Below are 20,024 nucleotides of genomic sequence, written 5' to 3'. Positions count from 1 at the left end.
CTCTAAGAAACCTTAATTAATGCAGTGAAAACACCTGCGGATTTTGTCGTATTTCTGACGTGCTTGCTCTTTCTCTAAAATAATCGGTGACTGAGTCTTAGAACCTGGTTCAGAAAAGCACTGCTCACTTGGTAACTGTGGGAGTGTATGTTGTGCCCATGGCTAGAATGAGACTATCTAATAAAGTAAAGCACTGTTCCTAAATGCGTCCAGGAAAATTGGGCTCTAATGAGATCTTCCTAGTTCTGGGGCAGATTCTGCTGGGGGGATCAGGCTCTGAGGTATGCCACTGATGTAATCACACCCCGCTCTCTTCCCTTCTTAAAAGCTGAACATTGGTTTACCCCTTGCGTCTCGCCATTCCTCTGAAGACAAGACACAGCACCACACCTGAAGCTTCCCCTTGCGTTCGGTGAGGTAGGTAGAGCTGGTTACAATAAATACTTCCTTCTTTACGACTTTGAAGCTTCATTAAAAAACCAGAGGATGTTTCCTTATGTCTTGCTGCTGCTCGGAGATGAGATGCTGATGTTCGCATGGCCCACTGTGGTGGCTAGGCATTAGTTGGTAAGCAGTGTGGTGGGGAGTGGGTCTGCCTGTGAAGTGCTTTCAGGTTAGTGTCATTTTTCTTCCTCAAGGTCATGAGTGGGATCCCACATTTCCAAATAGTCCAGGTTCTTAACAGCTGTGAGAGAATTCTATGAGGTCTATGTTTAAAGTGTAGCACTACAGGAGGACAGAAGTTCAGCTTCCTGGTAATTGGAGCAAGAGTTACATGGAAAAAAAAAATGTTTCCCCATTTAAAAGTGTTATTGAAACCATAGATTTATATTTTGATGAGGACATGTAGTAGAAATAGTTGGCCATGTTTATTTGTATTTGAGGAGTGCTTTATTTCCAAGCAATACAATGTTGTTGCTTTCTCATCTCTGTGTTTCTCTTAGATTTGCAACAGAATGGATATTCAAAATGCCCCAACTTCCAAATGTATCACTTACTGGAAAAGGAAAGTTAAATCTGAATACATGCGACTTCGACAACTTAAACGACTTCAGGCCAATATGGGTGCAAAGGTACAAAATACAAGTTCCAAGTGAAAGGTTGTACATTGTAACTATATAGAGTATGTTGATTCAATGTGTAATGGTTGGAACCCCCTTTGGTCATTTTAGTTGTTTTTTAACTCTTGCTGTGAAATCTTAGCAGTCTTCTCTTGTCTGTGCCAGGCTCTGTATGTCTCCAATTTTGCGAAAGTTCAAGAAAAAGCTCAGCTCCTCCATGAAGAATGGGAGAAGCTTCGTGTCCAACCTGTTCAGCGGATGAAGCCTGTGGGTGGGCACCCTTTCCTCAGAAAGGTACTGGTGGCTGCAGCTCAGCCGTGCTCGCTACCTGGGCCAAAGTTGCGAATAACTAGCCGCTATCCTCTAAAGAATAACCTTTCGTCTTGTTTTCTTCTCAGTCGGTGTGCTCATGAGTCTAGCATAGAAAACATCAGGCCTTGGCCACCTCCTCTCCTGAGCTCTGTGCCCAAGCTCCACAGCCACCACTTTTGTTCCTGGCTTGGTCTCCGAGGCGCTTAGCTACTGGGAAAGGAGGGCCTCGGGTACTGTTTGGGGCATATTGATGAAAAGTGTAGCCTTTGTGGTCCATACAAAAAGGGCATTCTAGCTTCTTTTAAAAATGACTACTTCCCAATATAAAAAAGCAGATAGTATAGTAAGTGTAACTGTCCTTCCCAAAGCATAGGCATCTTCATTACTCTGAACAATTCTGCTTCCCTCTGCCCTGTGGCCATCCCCTGTGCGGCTGAGCGGATGTCCACTGGGTTTAAGTTTATACCCCCAGGAAAACACCCTCATCTCCTCCTCATCTCCCTGGCCTTTCAGAGGCCCGCTGCTCGTATGCCTGCCCCAAGGAGAGCAACAAGTTGAGATTGACTGAGCATCAGTGGAGTCACGATAGCAGGCACTGTGATAGAAAACTTGCAACCATCCCTGTCACCATCGGCATGATGCCGACTCGAGGTGATCCTGCAGGACGGGGTAGAACCTGCTCCTTAGGGTGTCCAAGGCTGTGATTTCCACCTCACCTTTCACATCTGAGGTCAGGTTTCAATCACTGACCTCTCTGTGAGGAGCCCAATGCTTAACCCCTGTGCCACCAGGGCTCTCTGTACCGGGATCTGAAGGTAATAAGAGACAGCTCCTGCTTCCCACAGGCTTACAGCCTCATGCTTCCTTTTTTGGAGCAAATCGTCCCAAAACCTCAAGCTTATAAATGTTCAAGAGTTAGAAGACAACAGGGCTCCTTTTGGGAGGAAACTACAGTTCTCTCTTGGGTTACAAGCTTGCCTTCTTGTGTCTGTTGTTGCTGCTTCTCTTTTCAGTGTACCATCGAGAGCATGTTCCCAGGATTTGCAAGCCAGCATATGTTAATGAGGTCCCTGAACACAGTTGCATTGGTCCCCATCATGTACTCGTGGTCCCCTCTCCAGCAGAACTTCATGGTAGGCATGGAAAGAACGGTGGTGGTGGTTACAGCTCCGACTCTCCCAGTGCCGGGCATTGTCAGCATCTTGGAGGGCAGGAGGCTCGTGTGATGGATATATATTTTAAATATACATTTATTGCAAAATTCAGCAACAGCAAAATATATTCATGCACATATATTGCAAAACATGCTAACTTGTTGAGATTTGGTATTCTCTGAAGTGAGCTTCTGAGGTGACGCTGGTTCTGTTTTAAATGACAGAGACTGGGCAGAACTCTAATTTTCACTTACTGCGTTGGCCAGCGTGGGACATCCTGTAGAATTAAACCCTATCTGAATCAGCCCCTGTCTAAATCATCTCCCTGCTGATGAGACAGCCCTTTCTGAACACCCTAAAGACAGATGATATGAAAACAACTGAGATAACAAAGGGGCACGTGGATCTACAATTATTTTATCATGCTGGTTCCCACTGAAGTTGTTTGTGGTTCTGATAACCCATGCTCTCTAAATAACGAGCAGTGCTTATCATGTGCCTGTGACAGCAATTCTGCTGACTGGAAGAGGATATAGCCTTACTGAAGGGAGTCATCTCTTCTCAGTATACAATTTCAATGTAGTAATTCTACTTGCTACTTGGGGATTTGAGGATGATTGTGTTCTCTGATAAACTGAAGTGGGTGTGTGCGGTGAGGGAATCCTCTACTATTATTTATATCAGGAAAATACCTGTAGTTCATCCTGCAATTGACTTTAGGTCCCCATTGAGAGCAGTTGACATGAGTTAAAGTTTTTACTATTGGACAGGTTAGTCTTAGTCTGTTTATAAAATATCCAGAATTATCATAGTTGCCTTGTGTCTCTTCTAAATATTCTAGTTATTTTATAAATCATACTATTCTCTGTCATTCATTTGTCTATCTACTTATGAAAATAATTTAAATGAACCTATAGGGACAGCAAGTAGAAGAAGGAGTTCAGGGGGAGCGGGTACAGTGGTAAGGGAGGTTTAAAAATGAGACGATGTCAAGGAGTCCCAGTAGAATACAAATGTCTGGAAACTGATTGTGGCAGCAATTGTACATTTTACTTGGCGTGATTGAGCTATGGAATGATACGATATGTGTATTAAGCCAAACGAATAATAATCATAATAAAAGAATGTAAGACTTTTTAGACTGTTGTTCAGGTGATATTAATACTTTGTTTACAGTCATGTTTAATAGTGATAAAATGAGGTTATGGGTGGGAGCAATGTTGAAAAGAAACATGCTATCAGATTCCAAGTGTTAGTGGAACTACTATTATTAGTATCAAGCTAAACTTTTGGTTGCTAGCTTAATCATCAAATAATTAAACTCTTTTTCCCCTTCCATTTAAGATTTTGTTGACAAAACAAAATAGCCAGTCTTTGCAAGGTAGAAAATGGCACTTTCAGTAAATCAAGAAGCAACATTGGCTCAGCAAAGAATCCATTAAACAGGAAAGAGGAAATGCGTAGTGGCTCGTAGAATGAATGAACTACATGTGGTTTCATTTCAGGTGGAAGATGAGACTGTCTTGTGTAACATTCCGTACATGGGAGATGAGGTGAAGGAAGAAGATGAGACTTTCATTGAAGAGCTGATCAGTAATTACGATGGCAAGGTCCATGGCGAAGAAGGTACTGGTGCTGGGCCCTGGAAGCAAACTGTTAGGGCACACTTCTCATTTATCTGAATGGCTAGGTTCCAAAGGCCAGATTGTCAGGCAAAAATATGTGAAAATGGAGGATGACCACATCATACTAGAAACTGGAAAGCAACTACATCATTACATAACTGCCAGATTATATCATTGCACAGCGATCGAACTAGTCATGGCCCAGCCCCACGGACATGTCATCTTAACCATCACAGTCAGCATTGCTTTTGCGTCTCACGTCAGCGTTTGTTTTTGTTTGTTTTGTTTCTCTTAATCAGAATTTTCTTTTTCTAATCATTTTATTAGGGGCTCATACAACTCTTATCACAATCCATCCATACATCAGTTGTGTAAAGCGCATTTGTACATTCATTGCCCTCATCACTCTCAAAACATTTGCTCTCCACCTAAGCTAAGCCCCTGGCATCAGCTCCTCATTTTTCCCCTCCCTCCCTGTCCCCCCTCACTTTAGCGTTTGTGTCTGTTCAGACATATGCTGTTACTGTGCACATGGTAAATAGATAATCCATGGTTTTTACTATGGTTGAAAATATGGAATGTCAGATGGAAAGATGGTCATCGATAAGTGAGGCGGGAATACACTGCCGTGCCGTCTTGCTCTTGGCGGCTGCCCTTCGGCTGCGAAAGAAGCCCAGACCTGCCATCAAGTCAAGTCCCACTCGGGCATTGCTGGCCTTTCGGTTGGCAGCCTGTTTGTAGCCCACTCTGTATACCACCAGGGCTCCTGCCCGCCTCTGGGGCACTCAGGAATTTTTAATGTCATCATGTGGCTGTGAGTTACATTTGTATATTAAGAATATCCCAGTTAATTTTTTTAAGTTTTAAACGGGTGATAATAGTAATCAGTGACCAGCGAGAAAGTTCCGTGAGCAAAATGTTCAGTCAGCCGCCTTGTTCCCCTTGAACGTAACCTCCATCATACTTGCTTGATACTGGCACCCTCGGAATTCTCCAGTTGATTCCAGTGTCGGAATAGTAGCAAGTCGCTGGGGATTTATTGTCGCTTTGGAAAAGGCTGTCCGTGTGCAAGAAGTGGGGAAATGGGGGAGACTCTTGAAGTTTAAATCAACAGCCCCTTCTGCTCTGCAGACACACTGTAAGTGCTCTCGTGATGCTGCTGAAATGCATTACGGGTCCACAGCTCCCCCTGGCGTTGAAAGAAATAACTTGTGGTCTTCAAGAAAAAGTTCCAAAAGTCGCTACTGACTGACTCATCAGCTATAAGGTCCCAATGAATTTTTGGCTTTTAAATTTGAGTTCCTTCCTGGTCCCACTTGTGGCTGTTTGCACACTGCTGTGAGGTTTCTGACCATAAATACAGGGTTTGTGGCTGAGCAAGTAAACCGCCCTAGTCAGAATATAAGTGGATTTCATTAGATCTGCTTTACCCAGCTGACCTGTTGCACTTGTAAGAGCCAAACAAACGATGTCAGTCCTCTGATTGTCCAGATAAGAATTTAAATATGTTACCTATCTGGAAAATGTGTTAGCTAGCCAGCCTTCCTAGAAATATCCGCGGGCCATGGAAGGAGCACTGCTCACCCGTCTAATCTTCCTGTTGCAGAAATGATCCCTGGATCCGTCCTGATCAGTGATGCCGTTTTCCTGGAGTTGGTAGATGCCCTGAATCAATACTCGGATGAGGAGGAGGAAGGGCACAATGACACCTCAGATGGGAAGCAAGACGACAGCAAAGGAGACCTGCCGGTCACAAGAAAGCGGAAACGACACGCCATCGAAGGCAAGCAGCACCGCCGCCTCCTCCCGCGTGGACAGCGTGCAGGACGAGGGAAAGCAAGGAGGGCTACTTGCTTAGTAACGGATCGGGAGCTTCTCCTTGGCCCAGTTAAAAGGGAGACACAGTCACGGAGAGCCTGAGACAGCTGTAACCCCGCTAAGAGGAAAGTAGCCGAATGCACTCACTGTTCTTCCAGCTACAAAAGCAATGTGTGTAGAAAACATGAAAAATTGCAAAGGAGAAATTAAAGTTCGCTTTAATCCTCCTAACTAGGCATACTCAGCATTAACCTTTTGTTCTCCTGTGCTTCACACCTACACACGTACAAACTCACCACCCACTTGACAGAAGAATGAGGATATCCCCATAAAGATTTAAAGCCTCGGAACTTTATGTTGGGGCTCTATGAGTTGGAAGCAGCCAGAGGGAGTGCGGTTTGGTTTTTCGTGTTAAATCATCTTTTCCAGGGCACCGCGTTTCTCTAGACTTTCACTTATAGTCACAGCATAATTATATCAGTTTTCTTCTTCCGTATCAACAGTACGATAGGATTCTTCAAGATTCAGGTCTCTCCTGTTTCCACCTCCAGAGTCTAATTGGGACTGTGGGTTTAATTGCTAATAGTAGACAACTCTGACTTTCTCCTTTCCTGGTGCCCAACGTGGGACACGTGCAGGTAGCGTTGACCTTCACGTATGCCCCAACAGTCAGTGGTCAGGCTGATGGTAGCAGCTCTTGTCAAAATGCAAAAGCAAATGCAGGCAAGCAGCCTGTTTGCTCTGTTGAGAGCACACGTGAGCTTTCTGTCTTCTTCCATTCAGGCAACAAAAAGAGCTCCAAGAAACAGTTCCCAAATGACATGATCTTCAGCGCCATCGCCTCCATGTTCCCCGAGAATGGGGTCCCAGATGACATGAAGGAGAGGTAGGCACAGCTGCCCACTCAGGCCATTTACAGGCACTCGGATACAACTTTTCTCCAAGCTGATTTTTGTTGTTGTTGTTGTTGTTAATAAGCAGCCCTTGTGGTAAGTACATTAAGATTTGCTTGTTCTTCTGATTATTTTTGTCCTTACTTGCTGACTTCTAAATGCCTCTTCCTATGTAAGGGTCACTGTTTACTCTCAGTCTGGGCAGAGAAATTTTCTTCTACCACTTTTGCCGAGAGTTAGTCTCACATCATCCTTACCAAAGATTTCCCTTTCTTCCCCACCCCCGATTTCCCCTTCTTTGTAGGCACACGCCCAGCATAATCCCAGTGGTGCACCCACTTGTCCCTAAGTCCCTCATCTACCACGGGTGAAAAACATCCATCCTATGTTGGCAGACCACCTTTAGACTCTCAGGCCTCAGTTGAATTTTCGCGGACATTTCCCTGGAAGGAACTCTTCTCTCTCTCTCTTCTTGGATAGGTATCGGGAACTAACAGAGATGTCAGACCCCAACGCACTCCCCCCTCAGTGCACGCCCAACATCGACGGCCCCAACGCCAAGTCTGTGCAGCGGGAGCAGTCTCTGCACTCCTTTCACACGCTTTTCTGCCGCCGCTGCTTTAAATACGACTGCTTCCTTCACCGTGAGTGGGGCCCTGGGTGTGAAATGCCGTTTTCTTTCTCCTCCTCGGAGTCCCCCCGTTTCCTCCACTTAGTCCCAGTCTATCATGTAGACCTCTGGGCTCTGGTCGGACGGACGATGGCTTTACGAAAGGCTTCACTTGTCGCGTTATGATTGTCCCTCACTGCCTCCTCGCTCTGTGTTGGTAGCAGCAGTGACAAGCTGCTGTGTGCCCGTGGATAGCTGTGGATCTCAAATTCCAACTCCTGCAATAGCTCCCCATCCAACTCTGCTCCTGCCCCACCCGTCCAGTGGATGGACCACTGGAAACACTACCCTTTGTATTTTCCAGCTTTCCATGCCACCCCTAACGTATACAAACGCAAGAACAAAGAGATCAGGATTGAACCAGAGCCGTGTGGGGCAGACTGCTTCCTTTTGCTGGTACGTCATAAGCCGTCCTAGCGCTGTTAGCTCTGTTGACAATGGTGCACGAAACGGTGCTGGGGCTGTCTGCCCTGGGGAACACGAGCCAAGTGATTGAGCACAGGGCTCTTTAAGACAGAAATTACAAATAAAACGTGCGTCCTGCTCTTAGGGAGCGCCCCAGACACTGGGGCGGTGGGGCGGTTGCTGTGGCATGAACGTTGAAGAGCACCAAAGGTTTTGTTCTCAAAGATTGCCCCTCTGATTGAGAGTCTACACTGTTGTGAGGACTGGGGTCAGGTGTGTGTGTGTTTGTGTGTCACTGCATTTTCATGACTGTCTTCCAGTGTACATGCACAACCATAGGAGAATACCACATCCGGGTGCTGATGCCTCAGTGTGAGGTGATCAGTCCCATAGACGAGTCCCTGAAGGACAGACCTCCGACCTTATGAGGCACCTTGCCTGCCTCTGGGTAACTGAGGGGAGGCAGTTCACTGACAGCTGGAAGGGAATGGAGAGTTCAGACTTCCCAAAGACACAGTTTCATTTTCTGTGCAATAGGTTAGAGACAACAGAAAGGCACCTCGAACATTTCTACCACCAAGTAAAATTAGCCTAGGAAGTCAGGTACCTTTGGGAATCATCTTTTGTGGCCAAGTGAAAAGAATATATGCTGAGCCACGAACCCAAGAAGGTCGGCTATATGAAGACTGAAGGAAGGCTTCTTAGTGACTGACATGTGCCGATGACAGCCTGGCTCGCTCGCGGAAAGTGAGGAGGACTTGAAGCACTTGCGGATGAAGACCCAGGACTGCAGCCCGCCCTCAGGATAGTCTGCATCTCTATGTAAAGAGAATGAAGATCCTCATAACACCAATAGACAACACCGCGACAGACAAAAGATGGAAGTTGTCGAGGATTTCATCTTGCTTGGATCTGCGATCAATGCTCATGGAAACAGCAGTGAAGAAAGCAGATGACATATTGCATTGGGCACCTCTGCTGCACAAGACCTCTGTAAAACGTGAAGAGCTAGCAAGGATGTCACTCTGAGGGACTAAGGTGTGCCGTAGCGTTTGTTTTCAGTCGCCTTCTGTGCATGTGAAAGTTGACAATGAATAAGGAAGTCCGAAGAAGTATTAATGCATTTGAGTTATGGTGCTGTCAAAAACTCTTGGAAGTACTGTGGGAAAACAAACAAATCTGTCTTGGAATAAATACAGCCAAAATACTCCTTAGAAGCCAGGAGGGTGACGCTTTGCCTGAAACATTTTGGACATGTTATCAGGAGATGCTTGGGAAAGTCGAGAGTCAGTGGACAAGGGGAAAACTCTCCAGGAGATGGAGTGACACCGACCGGAGCAACCACACCCACCCAAACACCGCGAGAGTGAGAACGATGCAGGACCAGGCAGCAGCAGCAGAAATTAACTTGGGGCCGTAGTTATCTTTATGTTAGACGTTCCAGGTTCGAAAATATTTGATTAGAAAATGAAAAAAAAATGATCTTGGGTTCTTTACCTCCGGACTCAATTACCTTTGGAAGGTCTCTGGAATGTCCTTCAGAGCGACAGTGTGTTACTCGGGATGCCTCATAACGGCAGACTCCTGGCTTTACAGTTGGGCATAGTTTTCAAAAACAGCTAGAAATCATTGCGAACCAAGTCTGATGAGAAGCTAGATAGCAAGTTAATGAATGCAGTTATGTTGTATAAAAAGAGGAAGTGGGGCCATGGCTATAAAGTAATGAAGTCGTGTTCAGTGTTCACTGAAGTTTCACATCCTGGCCGCTGGTTTAAGTGGTGATGTTGTACACATTCAGAGAATATACAATGTACTGTTGAGCCCGAAGCAGGGTGATAGAGTGTCAAGAGCAGCTGCACGGGACTCAGAAGCCCTGATCCGGAATAGTTCACTCTCTACCCTGCAGCAGGTTCCCTCCCCTCTCTGGACCTCCTTCCCCCACCGGTAGGAACGGGTATGCTCACAATCAAAACCGCTAACATGCACATGGATTTAAAGCACAGCTCACTCCAAGGTTGAAGATGCATAGGCTGTGTCTCTTCAGAGATTCTAAGATAGCTCTTTGATGGAGAACTGTATGTCTTGGAGCCCTTTTTTGGTTCTGCGGCCACACCCAGGGTGGACGGCGTAGGGGAGCACAGACAGTAGCCTTGCACTTAGGACAGGTGTTGAGGGAAATGAAGGTTTGCGATCCTGAGGTCAGTAGGACAGCATGGGGCCTGCCCCCGTCCCCTGTCTGTACCGTGTCCGTTGCAGGAAGGAGCCAAGGAGTACGCCGTGCTCCACAACCCTCGCTCCAAGTGCTCCGGTCGGCGCCGGCGCCGGCACCACGTGGTCAGTGCTTCCTGCTCGAACACGTCTGCGTCTGCCGTGGCCGAGACTAAAGAAGGGGACAGTGACAGGGACACCGGCAATGACTGGGCCTCCAGTTCTTCAGGTGCAGTGTGCAGAAACACAGACCCATTCCTTGACGTCTAAGGACGTTCTGCCTGACACTTTATGGCATTACCTATGAAAGCCTGCCTGTCGACGGAGTGTGTGGCAAACGAATGACAGTTGCCTTCCACCGTGTTCTTTTCCTGTTTGCTTTCCCCAGAGGCTAACTCTCGCTGTCAGACCCCCACGAAGCAGAAGGCAAGCCCCGCCCCACCCCAGCTCTGTGTCGTGGAAGCACCCCTGGAGCCTGTGGAATGGACCGGAGCTGAAGAATCCCTTTTTCGCGTCTTCCATGGTACCTACTTCAACAACTTCTGTTCAATAGCCAGGCTCCTGGGGACCAAGACGTGCAAGCAGGTATGTCTGAGAGCAGCCAGCAGGCACCCGGGCCCTCCCCCCATTGGTCTGGCCTCTGCCATCGGGGAAGGCTGCGTGTCAGCAGAGGTCGTTTAAGGTTCGGTCCTGTGTGCGTCTGTGTCTCTGGGCCATGGAGTGGGTCCCCCAAGAAGGGGGCCCTTTGCAGACACCAGGCTCAGCAAGGTGCAGGCAGCTGCTCTCTTCCTTGGTGAATTTTTATTCCTTTGTCCGACTACTGGCTATCGCGGCTGGATCTTTCTATACTTGAAGCTGTTGCTGCTGCTGTTTTGCTGTTGTTGTTGTGTTGGTCCTTGCCTTTCTTTCTCAATGTTTACTCCTTTGCTTGAAAGGACGCCCAGATCTTCTCTGGGTGCTCTTTTTCAGCACTTTGCTCTCTGCCCACTGCAGCTGCTCCAGCTGCTGCTCCCCGTCATCGGCCTCCTCAGTTGATTTTGTCTCCAGTGTTTCCATCACGAGATGTTCTCTTTACCACCCCTAGTGGCTGGGCCTGGACCTGCCACTTCTCACTCAGCCCAGCAGGAGGCAGACTTTGATCTCAGCCTCTGAGGCTCAGGAGGCCGGACATGACGAGGAGGACGGACAGGGAGTGGTGGACCACAAGGTGCCCGAGCTTGAGCTCTGTTCACATGCTTCCCTGCTCTCTGGAGGAGGCCCAGTGACCTCCCCTTCACCAGTCCTTTGCTTAAAACAAGTGAAAAAACAAACACGAGTTGAAGTGCCTTTGCTTTCTTTCTGGAACTCATGTCTCTTTCCCCAAGGCGTGCATTCTTAACCTACAAGTCCATGTTGTTGTATGCAGGTGTGTGCGTGCACACGCGCACGCGCATTCCTGAGAAGAGAATTTAGAGTTTCCACAGAATCATGAAGAGGTCTAGAACCAAAAGAGAAAAGCTCAGAACAGTAAAGGGGGAACCAGCCTTTCTGAGGTGCGGTCCCACGCAGTCGAGTAGTGCTGACAGATTTCTACAACAGAGGGAGTGAGTGCTTAGAGCGCCAGACAGGTAGGTCCCTCCGTGCTGTGTGGTGGATTCGGACTGTGCCCCTGAGAACAAGGTAGACCACCCTGTGGACAAGAGTAGAAGCCGCCTCTTTCTCCCATGGAGCTGGCAGAGGCTTCCAACTGCTGACCTTGCCGATTGTTACCAAACCCAAGCTCACCGCCGTCGAGTAGCTGCTGGCTCAGAGTGACCCTGTAGGACAGGGGAGAACTGCCCGGTGAGTTTCCAAGACTGTAACTCCTGACAGGAGTAGAAGCCCTGTCTGTCTAACCCCTTACCCACCAAGGGGAAAAACAACAAAACAGCCACTGTTATGAATTGATGCGGACTCATAGCAACCCTGTAAGGCAGAGTAGAATTAGCCCGGTGAGTTTCCAAGACTGTAGCTCCTTACTGAGATAGAAAGCCTCCTCTTTCTCGTGTAGAGTGGCTGGTGGGTTTGAACTACTGACCTTGCTTTTAGCAGCCTAACATGTAACCTCTGTAGCACCAGGACTCCTAGTGGGCCACCAGGGCTCCTTACAACCAAACTTAGTTGCCATCAAGTTATCTCAAACTCACTGACCATGAAACCAAACCAAGCCCATTGCCACCGAGTCTATTCCGGCCCGTAGGACAGAGCAGAGTGTTGTGAGGCTGTAAATGTTTATGGGCTCACACAGCCCGTGCCTAACACACAGCATCACAGGTCTTAAACTCAGGCACACAAGGTGCACAAAGTTGCCCTACCGAAGAGGCAGCTCCTGTTGGGGAGAGTCAGGGCAGCCAGTCCATGGTTCCGTATAAAGAGCAGGTTAAAGCCGCTGACCAGAGAACATGTTGCTGTGCCCAGTATGTTTCCCTCCCCAAGTCAGGATAAATACTTCAGCATTAACGTCCAAGCCAGTGGGTGAGTCGACATTCCAATACCAATCTGTCCCTGCCCCCTCAACCGCCCAGGAGCTCGCCAGAAGCCTCCAAGCCCATCCATCCAGCTCCTGGCTGGCTGGTGTCGCTGGACCACCTCACTGGAGAAGTGACAGGTCCCGTTTGGGTTTTTCTTCCAGGTATTTCAGTTTGCAGTCAAAGAATCCCTCATCCTGAAGCTGCCAACAGATGAGCTCATGAACCCCTCGCAGAAGAAGAAAAGAAAGCACAGGCAAGGGGGGAGGGGGGTGCGGGGGGACAAAGGGCTTTTTGTGACAGTGCAGTTCCTTGTGCTCTGACTGTCCCTTGAACTTCACATCTGTCTCCCTCCTAACCATTGCCCGAGGCCATGTGATGTCCATCCGTGGAGCATTACATAACTAAGGGCCGTCCTCCTCCATGCTCCCTGGGACCTGTGCCCTACATCAGCCTTGCTGCCACCCTGGCCCCACCCTCAGATGCTGTGGACCACGCTGAGTGTGTCTGGTTTCCATGTGCGCCCCTGGCCCTGCCCTGTGGGCCAGCTCCCTCTCCTTGTTAGGTGTTGGGTGCCCACTTCCCCACTCTGGCCAGAGGGGTTTCTCGGCTTTGTTTTTTGGCTCTCCTCTCTCGTTGCGCAATAGCCCTGTCCTCCAGCTCTCCCTGTCTTGAGCCAGGGGAATGGTGGTGGTGGTTGTTTCTAAGCTTTGGCATTTGGCCCGGCATGGTTCCTTAATAGCTTTGGCCTATCACAGGGAGGCGCTGGCGCCTGTGCCAGAGCTAGAAGGGCATTCCTGTTGCTTTCCCCTGTACTTCCTTTCACTCAGAGGCTTCTGAGAGGGATTCTTACCTCTTTCTCTGGAGGATCTTCACAGCCCCACCTCCACCTCCTATACTGCTTCTGTGTGTTTGCTGTTTCATGTTCTTGTCTGCCTGATTGCAGGGGGAGGTCTTGTGCACTGTTCAGTTTAAATCTTGCTACGTAAGTCACCTGGATTTAGGATAGACTCTCTTTTCTATGTGAGGGCACTGCTTCCAGAGTAAGGGCCTCCTGTGAAGGGATGTGGGGGTGATCTACCCCAGTCCACCCCCAGAGCCGCTCACATTGTCCCGTTTTCTTTTCCAGGCTGTGGGCCGCGCACTGCAGGAAGATTCAGCTGAAGAAAGGTGCGTTTCACCAGGGCCTTCTCGGGCAGTTCCCTCAGCCACCCCTTCGCCCCACCTGCAGCGGCCCTTGCTGACCCCGAGCTGCTTCCACCCACTGCAGTTTCCCTGCAGCAGCCAAGAACAGCTCAGCTCCCTACTGCAGCGGAGACCTTTGGGGAGGCAGAGCTAGGGCCCTTGTGGTCACTAACTCTCCCAGCATGCCATTTAGCACATGCAGGGCCTCAGCGAATGTGTACAACTGCCCTGTCTTCTTGGGCCCTCCCCCCACTCTACTCAAATGCACTCCTCTTTCCCCCGACCCTGGCCCTGCCAGAGTGGCCTGTGAAGAAGCAGCAGAAGGTTTCATCTCACTTCGGGCCGACGATGTGAGCAGGCTGATGGTTAGAGCCAGCCTCCTCTGAACGGGACAGGCGGCCACTGGGAGGGAGGGCTGCTAGCGAGCGTCTCCCGCACCTCCAGGGTCTTCTGCTCTCTCCTAGATAACTCTTCCACCCAGGTGTACAACTACCAGCCCTGCGACCACCCAGACCGGCCCTGTGACAGCAGCTGCCCCTGCATCATGACTCAGAACTTCTGTGAGAAGTTCTGCCAGTGTAACCCGGACTGTAAGCATCCCGCCTTCCCCCGACCGCTTCCCACTGGCAGCCGCGTGTCCTTCCCTTCTCCTGCCCCCCAGCTGTGTCGGACCTCAGCATGTTTTCTGTGCTGCCTTTTGGAAATCCAACAGAGGAAACAAGACACTTTGGACCCAGCAACATCAGAAACCAAACCAAACCTTTTTGCTTACAGTTCTAATGCTTTCCCCAGCTTTACTTCCCAGGGAAGAATTAGGAAACGTGAAAATCTTTTCCCTTACATATAAGTATCGTCTCCCTCTGCAGAAAATCTCTTTTTAAAAGGTGATTTAAAGGAATGTTTTTTCCTCTTAGGTTACAATTCCCTGTCTATTTTAGTTCTCTGTTAATGGCGGAAGTGCTTGATGTCCCTAGGAGACAGGTAGAAGCTGAAAGGGCTTCTCTCTCACTTTTCCTTCCCTACAACGGCTCAGCAGCGTGGTGGCACCCAGGGCTTGCAGAACCGGGTGCCCAAGCAGTTGTGTCAATATTTTCTAGCGCAGAGCAGATACTAATCTTGGCCACAGCAGAGGGTGGAGGGAGGAGGGCGCTTACAGAACGGATGTGTTTTGTTCTCAGAATGACAGTCTTTCTGATGGGGAAGACTTACCAGTGAAAAACCCTGATTTTCTTTTCTCTGGACCACGGCCCACCTCCTTTAGAAAGTCCAGGAGCAAAGACCCAGGCAGAGTGTTGTGGGGGTTCTCAGGAGCATGCCTCCTCCGGAGACAGCCCTCCATGCTTCGGCCGCACTGTTGGGAGATGTGCCCTGTTCTCTAGGGGAGCCCTGGGGTGTGATCACTGGGAAGGAGCGCTCTGTCCTGCTCTGCTGAGCACCCTTGGACAAGGGACAGTGACTTCCCCGACGCCCTGCGTCCTGCCAGCCCCAGCTTAGCCTGCTTCTCTCCCCAGGCCAGAACCGCTTCCCAGGCTGCCGCTGCAAAACCCAGTGCAACACCAAGCAGTGTCCGTGCTACCTGGCCGTGCGGGAGTGTGACCCTGACTTGTGTCTCACTTGCGGGGCCTCAGAGCACTGGGACTGCAAGGTGGTTTCCTGTAAAAACTGCAGCATCCAGCGCGGCCTCAAGAAGGTGAGGGCCCTGTTCGGGGCTCTGGCCCAGAGTCCGAGGTGGGGAGGAGTGGCCCCGAGCATACTACCTACCCACAGGTCCCCAAGAGGCCTGACAGGTGGACCCCGACCAGAAAGCCGGCCCAGAGTGGCCTTGTAGGCAGGGCAGCGGTGCCTACGGGGTCTCCAAGGCTGGCATCTGTGCAGAAGCAGACTGCCACATGAGTCTTTCTCCCACCAGGCGGCTGGTGGGTGGGCTCCCACTGCTGCCCCTCGCTGAGCCGCTGGGCCCCCAGGGCCCCCTCTGTACACGGAGGCACCCAGCACACCCTCAATGCCACTGTGTTCTGAGCAAATGACGCTGTCTGTCCAGGGCTCAGTTCTTGATAGACACTGCAAAGCTCCCAGCCCCCAGAGCTGGCAAGTCAGAGAGGAACGGGGAATGTTGGATGTGGTGTTCTGTTCTTCACAGAGAGCAGTGAATTCCCACAGACACGGCTCAGGGAGGGCCCTGAATCCAGAGGCGGCTGCCATGTTTCTTCTGACACCCCCACCAACCCCCCCTTCACACACCCCAGAACAGAATGACTGTGTCCTTTCTCTGTTTTCAGATCCTCTTAACAGTTGCTCATTTTTTCCCACCGGGCTCTCCCCACCCGGCCCATGTCTACATGGCACGCATACCCCCTCCCTCCCTCCCTCCCTCCCAGACTCTGCAGTCCTGAGGCTGAGGGCTGAGGTCTGGCTCCCTTTCCCCCAGCACCTGCTACTGGCCCCCTCAGATGTGGCCGGATGGGGCACCTTCATTAAGGAGTCTGTGCAGAAGAATGAATTCATTTCTGAATATTGTGGCGAGGTGAGTGCTCTGGGCTTGCCCACAGTGGGGCACTGATGGAAACCTGAGTTTCTGAGGGCCCAGTGCTGGCGGTCCTTCTCTAAATGACTCAGCTGTGGGTCCTGGTCCAAACCACTGCCGATCAATTCTGGGCGGCTCAGCCCACACAAGGAGGCAGGAGGGGAGGGGCTCTCTTCAGCCTGAAAACTGGTCAGTCTGGGTGGGGACTGGGACTGAAGCCCCTGACCCCCTGAGCTGGCGGACAGAGAGGGGCTCTCTCACTCAGGAATCTTGACATGATGTTCAGTAAGCACCTATGTGTGCCATGGCCAACCCCCAGCCCTTCCGGGGGCAGGGTACCGAGCCTGCCCCTTGCCGACAGCCTGATAACCCTGTCTGCTCCTTGTGTCTGTCCAGCTCATTTCTCAGGATGAGGCTGACCGGCGCGGGAAGGTCTATGACAAGTACATGTCCAGCTTCCTCTTCAACCTCAACAACGGTATGGGGCCTCTCTCGCCACAAGGTGGTCTTGGGCAGGTCTCTGGGCCCACTGCCCCCGCTGCAGTCCTGGTTCAGCTCAGCTCAGCACCTTCCCAACAGATGCTTGGCGCACGCACGGTGCTGGAATAGAACTCAGAGTCCCCACGGCCGAGCTCACTGCTTTGGGGAAATTTCTATTTGGGGGTTGAATTGCAGTTGGAACATGGAGCACAGGGAACTCAGAAATCCCCATGCCCAGAGAGAGGAAGATGAGCTACCAAATTGCAAAGGGGGGGCTCACAGGCAGACACAAGGCTCCCCCCAGGGTGGAATTAGGCTCCATGCCCTTCCCCGCCCCCACCCCTAGTTCCTGTGGTCAGTCCTCAGAGTCCCCATCTGACTGCTGGGCTGCAGTATCTGCGACTTGGGTTGGAATCCGGCCTAAGCAGCCGTGGGCGTTGCCTGACGTGCTCTTGGTCTGCTTCCATGTGCTGTGTACAGATTTTGTAGTGGACGCCACCCGGAAAGGCAACAAAATTCGATTTGCAAACCATTCCGTGAACCCCAATTGTTATGCCAAAGGTGAGTTCCCAGGGACCTGGGGGTGGGGGCTCATTTACTTCTGTGTCTCCCCATTGTTCAGAGCTGAGTGGGGCTTTTTGTTGTTGTTTATTTTAATGTAAAGATCATCGTGGTTGATTTCTGAAATTTTTCTAGCCTCTTTCTCAGTTTCATAATCTGCTTTTTCTCCCCACATTACATGAGAAGCCTTTCCCTCCTAAACCTGAATCTTTGTCAAGAGAATTCTTTCCCCATAGCCCCAAATCACCCATCCAAGGTCTTGGGCAGCCACCATCATGACTGCTCTGGAGTCCCACTGGAAGTGGGGGGATCAGCCCAGCTCCCGCTGAGGGCTCCAGAGCAGGGCTTGGCATTGACTGGGAACCTGCCCTTGGGTTCTCCTGTTTGCAGTGGTCATGGTGAATGGAGACCATCGTATTGGCATTTTTGCCAAAAGGGCAATTCAGGCTGGTGAAGAGCTCTTCTTTGATTACAGGTGAGGCATCCAGAAGTGTCCCAGGGAGATGGTCCTAGAGACCCCGGCGGGCAGGGGCTCTGGCATTTGATTCGGGAGGGCTTCAGCTGGCAGGATAGCTGTGAGGCCTGAAAAGGTCTCTGTGTTCGGGGCCCCAGCACCTGCCGTGCAGCTTGTCCACAGCTGTGTTGGGCAGTGGGCGGGGAAGTGAAAGGGTGGGGGGGGAGGCCATCTTGGCAGTGGAAAAGCCTGGGGGGTAACCTGGTTCCTCCTCCCTTCCCTGGGACAGGTACAGCCAAGCAGACGCCCTCAAGTACGTGGGGATCGAGAGGGAGACCGATGTCCTTTAGCGCGCCGGGGCCCCAGGCCACCGCCTCTGGTAGCGGCACTGTCTCTGCTTCCGTGCCCACCCACTGCTGCTCAGGATTCCTGCACTGTGTGTGTCCCAGGCCGAGAACCCCAACCCCCCCCCTCAGCCCCCACCCCGTAGGGAGGCCTCAGCTGTGTTGAGTGGAGCCCCAACTGTCCGCAAAGGGAGGCCGGCAGCTCGGGCAGGGCCCCCAGGGGAGAGAGTGGCAAAGTGAGGTTCAGAGGACGTGTGCTCAGCCTGGGGGTGCGAGGCGGATGCTTGACTTCTGCGGGCTCAGGGAGACATGCAGGCACTAGCCTGCCCTCTGAGCTTTCCCCTCCTGGCAGCACTGTGCCCCCAGGGCTGAGGGGGGCTGGCTTGGAGACAGGCTTTCTTGGAGCACAGACACAATTCTCCCTCTCCTTGGAGCCAGGTTTGAGGAAAGGCTGGGCAAAGGAAAGCTAGGTGCCACCCCTCTATGGGTGGGGGTGGGGGTGGCCAGGCTATAAACTTAGGGCCTGGGAGGTCGTGAGAAAGCCGCCTCTATGGAGCAGGTGCTGCTGACCTGACACCCCCATCCTAGGGCCTGGAGGTGCGACTCCAGGCCAGAAGCTTTGTGCTGCTGCTGAGGAAGGTGGGGTGGGGCTGGGGGTGCAGTCCTGGCCTGGCCCAGGGAGCCACTGCCGCTGAACTCTGCAGGCCAGGCCTAGTGATTGGCTTGACATGCTTTCCTCCCTGTGCCACCTGCTGTGTTGAGAGGGGAGCTGGCAGCGTGCACTGCACAGGTAGGTGGATGAGGGGCCACCTAGTGGCATGTCCCCAGGATGACGTCCTTTGGAGGCAGTGGAAGATGCAGCCCGTGGAGCCACCTCTCGTGCAGAGCAGAGCACTTTACTCCTTCTTGTAGGTCTGGAGACCACGGGGTGGAACTTGAGCTCAGGTCGGGGGGGCCCAGCTCACATCCCACTCCTGAGGGAGGGGAAGAGGGAGCAGGGAAGATCCCGGCGTCCCCACATCTCCCGGCGGAGGTCCCAGCAGCCATGGCCGTGGCTGGTGCTGAGCCTGTCGGGAAGCAAATGCTGGGCTGGGGCTAGATAGACTTGGATGGGGGCAGGCTGACCTGTTCGTCCCTCCCACCCCACCGCCATCCCGCAAAGCAAGAAGTGGGGCTCCTCCCCAGGCTGACTCCGAGGGATTTTAGAGGGCCTCACACATACTCGCCCTCCACACTTGTGCCCTGGGCACGCTCCAGCTGCCGTCTTCCCACCTGCTTGGGCCAACACCAGCCAGACCGCAGAACCCTGCTTCTGCCCGGGTTTGTGATGTGTGTCCCCACCGAGGGTCCATAGCAGACTGGCCTGGGAGCTCTGAGTCACTCAGAAACCCTGGTTCCAGGAGCCACCGCACCAGGTGCCCGTGGAGAAGTGGCCAGGGAGGGGTGGTGGAAAAGGAAGTCGCCACCCCCAGCCTTCCCACCCCACCCCCGCTGGATCGCAGTGATCAGCAGCCCCCACGCGTTTCAGACCCCCAGTCCTCCCGTTTCTTCTCCAGCCCCTCTTCCTTTTTCTGCTGCTGTCCCTCCCCTTAGACGATGGTTCCCAGCCCCCCACTCCCGCACACTGCAATGATGGGCCGGAGCACGGGTGGGGCTGGGGCGGCAGTCCGTCTGTGGCTTTATTGCCAGTGAATCTCACGCACTTTACAGTCCTGTGGCTTGTGACCTCTTATCTGAATTGAATAAAGTGGTAGAATCCATCGCGACTAGTGTGTTCTGTCTGCTCCGGGGCCGGCAGGATCCAGGGATGGTGGGACTGGGGTGGCTCCAGCAGGGCCCACAGC

The 20,024-nt window shown here is 51.5% G+C and overlaps 1 protein-coding gene across 2 annotated transcripts; it reads left to right on the top strand.

The window, feature by feature from the left end:
• The first annotated feature begins 308 nt into the window (after nucleotides 1-308).
• Nucleotides 309-19,940, top strand: EZH1 (enhancer of zeste 1 polycomb repressive complex 2 subunit). Of its 2 annotated transcripts, none has more exons than XM_004707183.2 (20): nucleotides 309-417; nucleotides 945-1,073; nucleotides 1,227-1,355; nucleotides 2,387-2,506; nucleotides 4,033-4,153; nucleotides 5,759-5,935; nucleotides 6,754-6,856; nucleotides 7,344-7,507; nucleotides 7,838-7,929; nucleotides 10,195-10,375; nucleotides 10,535-10,731; nucleotides 12,797-12,888; nucleotides 13,762-13,802; nucleotides 14,282-14,407; nucleotides 15,329-15,507; nucleotides 16,246-16,341; nucleotides 16,738-16,819; nucleotides 17,302-17,382; nucleotides 17,773-17,857; nucleotides 18,126-19,940. In XM_004707183.2, exons 2-20 carry the CDS (start codon nucleotides 957-959, stop codon nucleotides 18,184-18,186), a joined length of 2,244 nt encoding a protein of 747 aa, XP_004707240.1. In that variant the 5' UTR covers nucleotides 309-417; nucleotides 945-956; the 3' UTR covers nucleotides 18,187-19,940. The 2 variants fall into 2 exon arrangements, with proteins under 2 accessions (XP_004707240.1, XP_045155496.1); XM_045299561.1 differs by lacking the exon at nucleotides 309-417 and adding an exon at nucleotides 469-567.
• Nucleotides 19,941-20,024: the final 84 nt, after the last annotated feature.

The sequence above is a fragment of the Echinops telfairi genome, unplaced genomic scaffold, assembly GCF_000313985.2.
Source record: "Echinops telfairi isolate 266 unplaced genomic scaffold, ASM31398v2 ScPeMD7_7458;HRSCAF=8496, whole genome shotgun sequence".
In the NCBI taxonomy this organism is placed as follows: domain Eukaryota; kingdom Metazoa; phylum Chordata; class Mammalia; order Afrosoricida; family Tenrecidae; genus Echinops; species Echinops telfairi.
This window is presented reverse-complemented; position numbering and strand designations above follow the sequence as displayed.

Coding starts and splice junctions, on each gene's coding strand:
- EZH1 (XM_004707183.2), top strand. CDS start 957: ATGGATATTCAAAATGCCCCAACTTCCAAATGTATCACTTACTGGAAA. Junction 5,936..6,753: donor GAAACGACACGCCATCGAAG/GCAAGCAGCACC, acceptor TCTTCCATTCAG/GCAACAAAAAGAGCTCCAAG. Junction 14,408..15,328: donor CTGCCAGTGTAACCCGGACT/GTAAGCATCCCG, acceptor TTCTCTCCCCAG/GCCAGAACCGCTTCCCAGGC.